The sequence below is a fragment of the Acinonyx jubatus genome, chromosome A1 (assembly GCF_027475565.1).
Source record: "Acinonyx jubatus isolate Ajub_Pintada_27869175 chromosome A1, VMU_Ajub_asm_v1.0, whole genome shotgun sequence".
In the NCBI taxonomy this organism is placed as follows: domain Eukaryota; kingdom Metazoa; phylum Chordata; class Mammalia; order Carnivora; family Felidae; genus Acinonyx; species Acinonyx jubatus.
The window spans coordinates 9,406,424-9,420,282 of record NC_069380.1 but is presented as its reverse complement, the minus strand read 5'-3'; the positions used below and the strand labels follow the sequence as shown (position 1 = coordinate 9,420,282).

Sequence of the window (13,859 nt, the reverse complement as noted above, 5' to 3'; positions counted from 1 at the left end):
TTCTCTTCAAGAAGATGAATTTGGCTGAGATTTGTGACAATGCAAAGAAAGGAAGAGAATTTGCACTTCTTGGAAACTATGACTCATCAATGGTATATTACCAGGGGGTGATACAGCAGATTCAGAGACATTGCCAATCAGTCAGAGACCCGGCTGTCAAAGGCAAATGGCAACAGGTAAGACACGCTCAGGTGAGGGTAATAGTTTATTATACTTGAGAGACCAGAGTTGGACCGTTGGAGGACTGTTAGTTGGAGTATAGACCGTTGGACTATTAGTTAGAGGTTTTGTAAATAGTTGTTTCTTATTTGTCTGAATACTGAAATGTATTTAAAATGTACTCTGAATAATTTTGTCTTGCCTGGTGAATATTTTTGATAATACCTTTCATGAGGCATATTTTGCAGATACTTAATTGTCATGGAATCTACTTGTAATTTTTTTAATTTTCATGATCAGTCACCTAGTTGTGTGTGTTTATAAATTTTTGATATAAGGTATTTATACTCACCCTTTTCCCTTTCATTTTTACATGGAGTTTTGACCCATTTCACAAAACTTTTCCTTTAAGAAAGTTTCCTCTTTCTTAAAAGAGTATTTTGAAAGACTCCCTACAAATACAAAGGAATCAATAATCTAATAAAGCTAATATATTTGCTGTGTCTCTTGACTGTACAACTTGATTATATAATAGTACAGTTAATAAAAACTTGAATTAGAATTTCCCCACTTAGTCTTAAAACTTAAAATCCTTTTAAAGTTAAAAGTACAAAGTCAAGCATTTCTTTGAAGTTTCTATTTAATGTACTAATGCCTTTCAAGTGTTTCTTCTAATTTTTCCATGTCAGAAATTGATATTTCACTAAGGTTTCAGGGTAAATTTGACTTATTTTCTGACTTAAGTGTTACCAAATTATGTTGAGTGAGAACAGTATACTTGCTTTAACTCCAGTTGAAATTTGTAGTTGTGTTCTATCCTGCACAGTAGCCACAGGCAAGAGTGGTTTATTAATCTAGCACGGAAATATTTTTGACAATTCCTTAATTGTGTTAAATAGTGACCATTTCTATTCATTTATTTTTACGGTTCATTTCCCTTAGGTTCTGTAATTTTATTTCTCCAAGTATATAATAGCATATATTAGCAGTTGAATTTTATCTAGATTTTTCTTTTCTCTACAGTAAAGTATACTTTCTGGTCAGAAAACAAATTAGAATTGTTAAAAGGAATTTATGAATATAATTTTCAATCTGTTATCTATTTGCCTTTGAAAATTAGTTTGGTCTCAAAGTTTGAAAACACAAGAAGTTCCATGTAGTAGGAACTCAGTGAAGTTTTTTAAATGAGGGAAAAAATCTTGCCTTTGAATTCAAAATGAACTTTATCCAACACTTGAAAGAATTTAAACAAGGCCAGAAGAATTCAGGTTTTAGGTGAAAGAGAATGTAAATAAAAATCGGAGGGGTGTCTGGGTGACTCAGTCGGGTAAGCGTCCTACTTCGGCTCAGGTCTTGATCTCACGGTTAGTGAGTTCAAGCCCCACATCTGGCTCTCTGCTGTCAGCACAGAGCCCACTTCGGATCCTCTTTCCCCATCTCTTTCTGCCCCTCCCATGCTCGTTCCCTCTTTCTCTCTCAAAATAAATAAATAAACTTAAAAAAAAATGGAACTGGGTAATGCTTAGTATTACACCATTTCAGGTTTTCAGATGCTCGTAATAGGCATTTCATACTTAGTGATATTCGGAGTTAGCATTTCCTAATGCTGGTGAAAATTCTGGCTGATAGTATTCTGGAAGCTATTTTACAAATATATTAAAAGGATTTAGCATAACATTTTAGATTTCGGGGAATGGTTACCTTGTTACTGCCTTACTGCTTGTTTTAAATTATATTAATGGTCATCACGTTCACTGGTAGAAATAGAGTTCCGTTTTGAAAAAATCATGACTACTTCCCTTACAAAAAGGTGCATAATGTCTTTTTTCAGTTCAATCCCTGCCCTCTATCTATATTACTTTACATGGTTCTTTGTTTTTTTAATGTTTTAATGATTCATTTTGCATACTTTGATATTGAGAAAACTTGCATTCAGTAGCAATTTGTTATTTGCCATTCATGTAAACCGTAAACAGTTTCTAGCGTAAAGATTATTTCCTTTTAAGGTTCGGCAGGAATTACTGGAAGAATATGAACAAGTTAAAAGTATTGTCAGCACTTTGGAAAGTTTTAAAATTGACAAGCCCCCAGATTTCCCTGTGTCCTGTCAAGATGAGCCATTTAGAGATCCTGCTGTTTGGCCGCCCCCTGTACCTGCAGAACACAGGTAAATGGGACCTTGTAGTCTCTTTGGGTACTTTTATAGGTAACCGATATTCCGAATGAAGAGAGCGAAGCTTTATTTAAACAAAGTATGGAAAATATTTTGGGGGTATGTAAATTTAATACTTGTTTACAATTTTCGCACCTCTCCGTTTACAGAGAGTTTATATTTGATGTAGAATAGAAGTAAATCATTTGTCATATATCTTGCTTTTAGAATGTTTGACTACTCTAATCATAACAATGGAAATCTGCTAGTCCTAAAATTTACCAGTTAAGTGAGTGAGGTCTTTTAGATTTCCTATCAGCATCAAAGCTTGGATGGCTTTTTTGTTTTAAAACTTTTTTTTTGCTTTAGAAGATTCTGACAGCTTTAGATGAAATGTGGACCGATTGGATTCATCTGGTTGGGCCTGCAGCCAGTTTCCAGAATCATAATGTAGAAGGAACCTTATCATTCCTTAAAAGTTAAAGGTCAGGCTCCCCAGTGTGGTCTATAATACTCTAAATTTTATCTCCCTGGTGCCCAGCCTACGCATCATCTACATTAAACCCGTCTAGTCTTGTTTTTTCCTGTCTTTTTGTCTTTGCCCAGTTTGTTTTCTTCAGGGGATTCCCATAATCCCCATCTGAGCAATTCATATTCATTGTTCGAGTCTCAGCTCAACTGTGTTTTCTCTCTGCAGCCTTTCTCAGTTTGCTCAAGCACAGCAGTTTGTTCATAGCAGTTAGCACATTGCATTTCTTTGTCTCTTCACAAAATTAGGAGCTTTGCTAGGGCAAGGGCCATGTTTTTATTTTCTCAAAAGGAATTATGAACAACAGACTTCTGTTGCTAAAACAGTGTTCGATACATAGTAGGCATTCAACCGACATTGAATGAATAATTCCATTAATTTCACAAGTGAGGAAATTGAGACCTGAGAGACCCTCACCTATAAGCTGAGCTAGACCAGGATCTGAGTTTAGGTCTTTCTGGCTTTCCGATTGTGAAGTGCTGTTGTGACCAGAGTGTTGCGTCATACAAAGTAAGTTTCCTTTCGGTCAGTAGCTGTGATCATGTGTTTAACTTGTTGATCTCAGAATTTTCTAAAAGCATTTAAAAAACTGTGAAAAGTGGTTAATTTACTCCTTCAGGGTTTTTTTCCACAGACTTGCAGATAATTTTAGGATTCCCATCATAAAAACACTAGATGATGATTCTTCTCTAAAGTCTACAACAACGTAGCCCTTTTTGCAGATGTAACCACTCTCAGGTGTTTTGGATTAAGATAACCTTTATCTCTCCAAAGTCAACATTTCAGGAGTCATAGGGTTGTTACCATGGAAGTCCCAAAGTAAGTACCGAAAAAAAGAAATAATGGCATTTTGATTGATCAGCACTTGAAGATTTTATGTATGTATGTGTAACAAAATACCTCAGTCTTTTTCTGAAAGGCATTAATTCAGAAATATACTTCTAGTTTACAGCTAAAAGCTGAAAATAACCTTATTTAGGTATGTTAAAATGTAACATTATAGAAGCTAAGGCATAGAATGTGTTGATTTGAGATATGTATATATATGGCAGTTTGATTACCATGATAGCATTAGCTTCCACCTCCATCGTGTCACATAATTGTCTTTCGTGTTTGTCTGTGTGTGGGGGAACAATTGAGATTTAGTCTCTTAGCACCTTCGAAAATTGTAATACAGTATTGTTGTATATTACCTCTATGCTGTATGTTAGGTTTCCAGGACTTATTTATCTACTGGTTGCAAGTTTGTGCCCTTAAGCATCCTCCCAATTCTCAGCCCCTGGTGTTTAACTCTCTGTTGTTACAATTTTGGTTTTTACAGAGTCCAGGTATAAGTGATATCATACAGTGTTTGCCTTTTTCTGTGTGACTTATCTCACTTAGCATAATGCCCTCAAGGTCCATCCATGTTGCTACGGATGGCAAGATTTCCTCCTTTCTCATGGCTGAGTAATATTCCACCAAATAAGCAAACACTTAGATGGTTTCCATAGCTTGGCTATTGTGAATAATTCTGCAGTCAACATGGGAGTGCATACATCTCTTCCGTATCCTGTTTTTATTTCCTTTGGATATGTAGCCAGCTACCAATTGATGGATCATTTGGTAGATCTATTTTTAATTTTTTTAAAGAACCTCCATACTGTTTTCCACGGGGGCTGAACCAATTTGCATTCCCATTATCAGTGAATAAAGGTTCTCTTTTTTCCACATTTTTGCCAACACTTGCCTTTTATCTTCTTGATGAGGGCCATTCCAACAGGTGTGAGAGGTGATATCTCATAGGGGTTTTGATTTGCATTTTCTTGATAATTAGTAGTAATGAACATTTTTTTTTCTGTACCCATCGGCCATTTTGGATGTCTCATTTGGAAAAATACTTATTTTTGTTCCTCTGCCCATTTTTAATTGGATTTTGTTGTTGTTGAGTTGTATGAGTTCTCTACGTATTTTGAATATTAACCCATTACTCAATATATGGTTTGCAAGTATTTTTTCCCATTCGATAGGCTGCCTTTTCATTCTTGACTTGTTTTTTTCTGTGTAGAAGCTTTTTAGTTTGATGTAGTTTCACTTGACTTTTGCTTTTGATGTCCAATCCAAAAAATCATTGCCAAGACCAATGTCGAGGAGTTTCTTTCCATGTTTTCTTCTATGAGTTTTACAATATCACATCTTATGTTTAAGTCTTTTAAATCTAGTTTGACTTCATTTTTGTGAATGGTATAAGATAGGTGTCCAATTTTATTTTTCTGCTTGTGGTTATCCAACTTTCTCAACACCATTTGTCGAAGAAACTATTTTTTCCCCATTGAGTATTCTTGGTTCTCTTGTCAAATATTAGTTAACCATAAATGCAAGGGTTTATTTCTGTACTCTGTGTTCTGTCCCATTAGTCTTTGTATGTGTTTTTATGACAGTACTGTACTGTTCTTTTTTTTTCAAGTTTATTTATTTATTTTGAAAGAGAGAGAAAGCGCAAGCAGGGGAGGGGTAGAGAGAGGAGAGAGCAAGAAATCTGATCAGGCTCCACACTTGGCAGTGCAGAGCCTGATGTGGGGCTTGCACTCATGGACGGTGAGACGATGACCTGAGCTGAATTTGGATGCTCAGCTGACCGAGCCACCCAGGCGCCCAGTACTCTACTGTTTTAATTACTAAAGCTTTGTAGTATAGTTTGAAATCAGAAGTGTGATGCCTCTGGCTTTGTTCTTTCCTCTGGCTTCATACAAATTTTAGATTTTTTTCCCCATTGTTGTGAAAAACGCTATTGGAATTTTGATAGGGATTGTGTTAAATGTGTAGATGGCTTTGGGTAGTATAGACATTTTAACAGTGTTAGTCTTCCCATCCGTAAACATGGGGTGTCTTTCCACTTGTTTGTATTTTCTTCCGTTTCTTTCATTAAAGTTTTGTAGTTTTCGTTGTACAGATCGTCACTTCCTTGGTTATTAAATTTATTCCTAAGGATTTTATTGTTTTTGATGCTGTTGTGAATGGGATCGTTGTCTTTCTTTTTTCAGATGTTTCCATGTTAGTTTGTAGAAACACCACTGATTGCTGTATGTTGACTTTATATCCTGCAACTTTACTGAATTTCTTGATTGGTTCTAAGAGAATTTTGATTGAGCCTTTTAGAGTTTTTTATGTATAAGATCATATTGTCTGCAAATAATGACAACTTTTGCTTCTTCATTTCTGATTTGAATGCCTTTTATTTTTTTGTCTCGCCCAATTGCACTAGCTAGGACTTCTAGTATTACACGGAGTAAAAATGATGAGAGTGGGCAGTCTTGTCTTGTTTCTGATTATAGAGCAGAAATTTTCCATTTTTCACTGTTAAGTATGATGTTGGTTGTGGGCTTAATTGTATAAGGCCTTTATTATGTTGAGGTGTGTTCCTTCTGTACCCAATTCATGGAGGGTTTTTATCATGAAAGACTATTTTATTTTGTCACATGCTTTTTTTTTTCATCTATTGAGATGATCACACGATTTTTATTTTTCCTTCTGTTAATGTGTTGTATCACATTTATTGGTTTGTGTATGTTGAACCACCCTGATATCCCAGGGATAAACCCCATTTGGTCAGGGTATATCATTCTTTTGATGTATTGTTGAATTTATATTCAGTAGGAATATTTTGCTAATACTTTGTTAAGAATTTTTGTATTCATTAGGGATATCAGTCTGTAGTTTTTTTGTAGTATTCTTACCAGGCTTTGCTATCAGGGTAATGCTGGCCTTGTAAAATGAGTTTGGAAGTGTCCCCTCTTTTTGATTTTTTGGAAGAGTTTCAGAAGGATTGGTGTTAACTGTTCTTTAAATGTTTGGTAGAATTTGCCAGTGAAGTCATCTGGTCCTGGAAATAATTTACAATATAGGAAATATCTGTTCCAAATTGCTAGAGCGCCATGATTTATTTTAAAAAGCTGTGGCCGCAGATATTAACTCTAATATTTGTGGCTCAAACAGAATAAAAAAGTGTGGCTGGTAATTTCCCATTGATGAACACTTACTGAAAACTTCTTATTAGAGAAACATCATTAGCCCACTGTTTCCTTGTATTTATCCTCTGTTAACTGCCCATAACACAGATTTTATTTATTTTTAATCCTTATTCTTAATGAAAGTGACAGATGAATGGAACAGAATGTATTTCTCTGAACCTCGTTTCTCCATACTAAACTAAAAAAGAATTTTCCCTGTATATAGCCATTATATATAAAGATTTTTTATGGACCAGAAAACCTTAATAAAAACAAATCCAAGACTATATATTGTTTGGGGGAGGGGTGGGGGTGTGGCGGTGGGTTGGGTGGGAACAGGTTCCCATTCTCATGTGTATCATCAACAACAATGGGAAAACTTTTGATAACTTCACAAGGTTCTACCAGTGAAAGAATTCTTGAGTATTGTGCATGGGCTGATAAAATAAGTAAATACTAAGATTGTAAGTTTAGGGTTTGAAGTTTTGGGAGGTTAGAGTTGTATAATATTTTCCTCCTTTTACAGTTTTGTTTCTTCTACAGGTCACATACAACAAAACGTAATGAAATTTTCACCTAGAGATAGTGAGTGGTGGGTATAGTCCTTAGATATTCTTGGTTTCATGGGAAGGCACTTGAGTTAAATCCATGAGATCTGAGTTTGAATTCCATTCCTGTCACTCACTTGCTTCAGGACCTTGAGCGAGTTATTTAATTTCTCCAAATGTTAGTTTTGTTGTATGTAAAGTGGGAATCTCTCTACCTGATGGAATTAATTAAAAGAATTTAATGCCTAAGTAACTGACATATAATGAGTAATTAAAACGAATGGTCAATTCTGGAATAAAGCACTGCAATATTATTGTTCAGATAAATAAGAATAACAGAATTAAAAAATTATAACCTTCTTTATAAAATTCCTTTATTTCGTCCCTGCTCATTCTGCATACATCCTTTGTTTTCTGAAACATCGTGAATAACTCTGGCAGAGAAGTTACGATTTTGTAAATGTCCAAGTCTTGTGAAGTGGGTGATCATTTTCAGGGAAGGGATGAAAACTAATTAATGGTCACTTACTGTATGTTTTATAAGCATTATCTTATTGAAACCTCCAACAATTCCACGAAGTAGCTACTGTTATTCTTTGCTCACATTACTATTGCTAATTTATTATTATGAACCCCATTTACAGCTGAGGAAATTGAAGCTTACGGAGTTTGTTATTTTCCCAAAGTCATCTGAATAAGTAAGTGGCAGAACCAGGATTTGAGTCTAAATCTTTTCACCTTATTTATATCTGCTTTGCTGTGTTACTTTCCTACATGTATTCAGTGGTATCTATGGGTGTGTTTTAATATATCCTAGTACATAGATAGATCTCTTACCTACTTGGTTAAATTCTCATTAGAGATTGTGAGAGAATAAAGAAGCTGAAGATACTTATTGATATTTTAAATATAGTTACGTTTGGGTTTTTTTCCCCCTATGGGAACACTACACTGGAATTAGAGTGTGAGTCAATAGGAGAATATAATTTACCTTGTTTCGGACAAAATGTTTCTGGGATGCATCTGATCTGTTTGGCATTAGTTACAAATTTGGCAACCCTGCTCGTAGTTCTGTCCTTTTCACTTAATGGACTTCTCACACTTCTAACACTTCTCAATCCCTGTTTCTGCACGCTAAGGTAATCCTTATACTGTGGTTTCCGGCAGTGGTTTGTGCATCGTTTCAAGTTATGCCTTATATGTCATATGTCTGCTGAGTTCCATCATGATTCCATGTTTTAAATCACCAGCAGCTGCTTGCATGTATCAAAGCAATCTTTGAAAATGAATTAGATTCATTGCCTTAAATGTGAGGCAGCTGAGCTACAAATGGTTTATGATAGGAGCTAGTGGCAATATTAGAACTAAACTCCAGGGAGATGAAGCCTCCAGATCATTTTTCGTGTCCTGAGTGAAAGGGTATTTTGTATTAATTAAATTATTTATAATATTTTCCATGTAAGTTTATTTAGTGTATTCTTTTTAATGAGACCATTTAAAAATGGTCTCTCCTGGTGAGATCTGAAGCGATGGAAGAGATTTTCTGCATTGGAGCCATGTTTGATGTAGCATATATTCAAGAGACTATTCTGTAATCAACTTAAAAAATAAATGCATTAGGTCTTTTTAAGTTGCAGCTTTTGGGATAGATGTCAGTAGGAATAGGATCCACAAGCCTGAAATTAATCATTTGGCTCATTCTGTGCAGGTAAAATAGAACTCTTAATAGGCCCTTTAATGTTGTTTCATCTGGAACCAAGGGAAATGGCATAATGTGTTTCTGTGTACACAGAAATAGTAAAATTATTTTTTATCCGATTTGTGCTATTCTGTAGAATTTCAGCAAAGAGGAAATTCTTATTGACTTGGTATTAGGGTTGTTGCTTTATGTTTCTTTGGATACCTAAATAGATTATGTTACTGCTAGCATTTTAAAGCCTGATTTGCAGTGGAAAAAGATCAAGTAAGGCCAAGGTCAAGTACCACTAGAGAGTAAACTACCATCTCATCCTTATAGGTGTTTCATCCAGACTGTGGCTCGGTTACTTTCCGGAGATGAAGAGGCAGGAGAGCAAGTTGTGTGTGTGTGTGTGTGTGTGTGTGTGTGTGTGTGTGTGTGTGTGTGTTTTAGAAGTTCCACCACTAATTGACTAGTCTTCCAAGTTACATTCATTTCTCCAACCTTCATGTTTCTCCCTGTAAAATGTAGATTATGATGAGATTGTTTTGTAAAATTGTTTTGAAGTCTTAGGAATAAAAACACTGTATCATGATCTATCCAGCGTATATCTTAGGAGCATTCACCCTATGTTAGGCATGATCTTTGGCCTTGTGAAAAGTATAAAGGTAACAGGCATACAGACCTTGGCCTCAAAAAGCCAATAAGAGAAAATAATCCAGGCATCCTGGGAAGCTTGAGCCAGGATGCTGGCACCTATTATATGCCAAGTACTGTGTCAGGTGCCAGTGCTGTGCTGGGGGTATGGTGGGATTCAGAAACAGACACAGTCTGTCCTTGCCCTCTTAAGCATATGGTTTTGTGAGAGCCATTAGTGAGGTAGAATGGACAGGATTTGGTGATTAATGAAATACAGAGAATGAGAGAAAAATTGGAGCAGTTAATTAAATATCTAGACCAAGCTATTTATATAGGAACTGGAAATGAGAACCAGAACTTGAGAGGTTGGGGTTAGTGTTAGTTATTTACAAATCATCAGCAAGTAAGGAATTTTAAGAAGGAAATTTTAAGATCATTCTTTATATGGTGGAATAGGTTATTTGTCTAATATGATTGGCAGGTTGAGATTATACCCCTTTTTAAAAAACATTCTAGAGTCCCATTTTCTTCCAAGATTCTGTTTCTGGAGTGTGGAGTGGACTTTATTTTTAGTAGCTAGAATATTTTTAGTGGCTGGCAGTGTTGATTAACCATAATAACTGACGTTTATTGAGTTCCTAATTGTGAACCAGGTACTGTGCTAATAAACTCTTTACAGGATTTATTTCTTAATCCTTACAACCTCCCTCCAAAATAGATACTATTATTATCAACTCTATTTTTAAATGCTTTATTATTTATTTTTGAGACAGAGTGTGAGTGGGGGAGATGCAAAGACAGAGGATCCAAAGTAGGCTTCTTAATGACAGTGGAGAGCCCGACACGGGGCTGGAACTCATGAATGTCATGTGAGATCATGACCTGAGCCAAAGTCTTACACTCAACCAACTGAGCCACCCAGGCTGCCCCTATCATCCCTATTTTTTTTTTAGGAGAAATTGGGGCTTAAGGATTCTAATAAACAGCTTTATCTAATTCTGCATGTAGGTCAAGTAAGATAAGGATTGAGAATTGTATTAGTGGCTCAGTCGGTTAAGCCTCCGACTTCAGCTCAAGTCCTGATCTTGAGGTTCGTGGGTTTGAGCCTCTCATTGGGCTCTGTGCTGACAGCTCAGAGCCTGGAGCCTACTTAGGATACTGTCTCCCTCTCTCTTTGCCCCTCTCCTGTTCACACACTGTCTCTCTCAAAAATAAATAAACATAAAAAAAATGTTTAGGGGTTCCTGGGTGGCTCAGTCGGTTAAGCGTCTGACTTCAGCTCCGGTCATGATCTCGCGGTTTGTGGGTTTGAGCCCCATGTCAGGCTCTGTGCTGGCAGCTCAGAGCCTGGAGCCTGCTTTGGATTCTGTGTCTCCCTCTCTCTGACCCTCCCATGCTCATGCTCTGTCTCTCTCTGTCTCTCAATAATAAATAGACATTAAAAAATTTTAAAAAAGAAAATTTTATTAGATTTAGCGACATAGAGCTCATTGGTGACTGTGCTGAACACTTTTCGTGGAATGGTAGCAAATAGCGGAGTGGGTGGAGAGAACTGGAGAGAGGATTTGAAAACAAAGAGTGTATGCTGAGAAGGGGAGCAGAGAAATTGAGCGGTAGTTGGGGGAGACGCAGAGTCAAGATTTGTTGTTTTAGAGAGGAGACGACTGGCAGGGTGTTTGTAGGCTGGCGAGAATGCTGCAGGGGAGGGGGCAACTGATGACGCCAGGGAGGGAGGGGATGGTATTGGGCAGTGTTCCGGAGTGGACAGGGAGATGGGGTCTAGTGTACAAGGGCAGGGGTGCATGGACAGCTGATTCATGGTAACCGGAGGGAAGGCTCATTGTCACAAGGGTATGGATGTAGAGAAGTGTGTAGGTAGAGAGGTGAGCATTTGTGGAAATTCTCTTCTGGTTATTTCGATGAAGGGAAAAAAAAAGCAAGCAAGGTCATCTGAGAGTGAGGACAGAAGGAGTAGATGTTTTCCGGGGTCTAAATTCTGATTGAACGTATCCCGAGAGTGGGAGGTCATTTTGTTTGGCTATTTCATATTATTTTATTTCTTTTATGTAAGTTTACCCTAGGGGACATTTCTCTTGTTTTGTAGAACTTAGTCACCTATTTGAAGTCTTTATTTTGGAATTGTAGATATGTATTACAATAAGTACCTAGAAACTTGGTATTTCTACCATTTGTTTATGTTACAGGAAAGACAACTGAAAGATAGAAATTTTAATTCATTAGAGGTAAATTAAGGAATGGGCACAAAATAGTGGTAAGTCAGAATGAAATGCTAACACATTAGGATTTTTCAATTTTTATCGGAAAAAAAAAAATCTTCACCTTGCTGCACTTGAGCTGCTGTCATTGCCCCCCTTTGCTCCTTTGGCAGACTGTGGAATGTGGACTGTGCCTGTTTCGTCTCTCATGGCCACACTTTCCTGAATAACTAGAGATCTTGGGTCTCCATCATTGCGATATTGGGACTGAATTCTTGAAGATAACTTCCTAATATAATGACCGAATGCCTACAAGTCTCAAGACTTCCTGTATTTAACTTTTGTAACATTTGGTAATGTTTACCATCTTTCTTCCTTGGAACTTTCTTCATAGGACTTCTGTGACATTACAGTATTCCTTTCTTCATCTTCTTTTTCTTTTTTGACTGTGGCCTCTTCTCTTTCCCTTATGGCTGCCTCTTGTTCGCTAGTCCTCATCTCTCTTCTTCTCTGTCCGATCCAGCTCAACGTACCCAGCAGCCACGGTGTCCTAGGCACTATGGATGCAAAGAATAAGAGGAAGATTCCTGTGCTCTGGGAAATCAGATTCTAGGAAGGCGGCTTCCTTTGCCGGGAGCTTGATAATTAGTCAGACTTTGAGGGTTCATCCTAATTTTGTCACTCAGTGTCTGTGAGGACATGCCATTCAACGTTTCCCTCGTTTTACTTCTCTGTAAAATGGGGATCAATAGTACGGTTACCTCGTGGGGTTATTTTGAGAATTAAGTGATTGAATACAAGTCAAATGTAAAGAACAGCCTGGCACATGAGGATGTGCTCAAGAAATATTTGTAGTTTTCATCACCCATTCCCCTCCCCCTCTCCCCCCAGCCCCAATAGATATTTAGAAGACTAATGTTTATTTAGATGACACCTTATTTAGGTCTTTCTTCACATGTCACCTATAAAGTCTTACCCTGACCACCTTATTTAAAATATTTATCCCCCTGGCAGGGGGCGGGGCGCAGGGATGGGCAAAATGGGTGAAGGGGAGTTGGAGGTACAGGCTTCCACGTATAGAGTGAATAAGCCATGGGAACAAAAAGTAAAGCCTAGGCTACTATATGTTTTCACTCTTAGGTGGATCCTGAGAGACTTAACTGAAGACCATGGGGGAGGGGAAAGGGAACAAAAAAAATTAGAGAGGGAGGGAGCCAAACCACAAGAGACTCTTAAAAACTGAGAATAAACTGAGGGTGGATGGGGGTGGGGGAGAGGGGAAAGTGGGTGATGGGCATGGAGGAGGCCTGGGTGAGGGAGGGAGGGAGGGAGGGAGACCTGTTGGGAGGAGCACTGGGTGTTGTATGGAAACCAATTTGACAATAAATTTCATATTAAAAAAAAAAAAGTAAAGCCTAGGGAATGTAGTCGATGATATTGTAATAACGTTGTATGGTGACAGATGGTTGCTCCACTTGTGGTGAGCACAGCATAACATAGAGATGTTGAATCACTATGTTGTACATGTAAAACTAATGTAATGTTATGTGTCAGCTATACTCAAAAAATGTTTTAAAAAATGTACCCCCTTGCTTGTCGTCACTCGGTCCTCTTATTCTGCTTTGCTTTTCTTCACAGTCCTTATTGACACCTGATACTATGGTCTACACTTACTGTTAACTATCCCTACTACATTGGAAGCTCTGTGAGGTCAAGGCCTTTGACCTTTTCACTGCTGTACCCCCAACACCAAGAATAGTGCTGGGCATAGTGTAGGCATTCAGTAAATATTTGTCGAATGAATGAGCTAATAAAATGCTTCGGTTTATCCATGTGTTTACCAATTGTTTTGTTCACCATTCCTTGCATTTCACTCTTTCTAGAATCAGTTTCTTTGCGGAAGTACATTCTTCAGTAGTTCTTACACATGTCTCTTTTAGTGATAAACC

At 37.2% G+C, this 13,859-nt stretch overlaps 1 protein-coding gene across 5 annotated transcripts in view; it reads left to right on the top strand.

Annotated features, from left to right (window-relative positions):
* Nucleotides 1-13,859, top strand: part of KATNAL1 (katanin catalytic subunit A1 like 1) — an 82,416-nt gene that overhangs the window by 21,912 nt on the left and 46,645 nt on the right. For all 5 annotated transcript variants that reach the window (XM_027064626.2, XM_027064627.2, XM_027064628.2 and 2 more), the window contains 2 exons: nucleotides 1-176; nucleotides 2,166-2,326. In XM_027064626.2, the coding sequence (XP_026920427.2) occupies nucleotides 15-176; nucleotides 2,166-2,326 (323 nt within the window). In that variant the 5' untranslated portion in view covers nucleotides 1-14. The remainder of the gene's footprint in view (nucleotides 177-2,165; nucleotides 2,327-13,859) is intronic.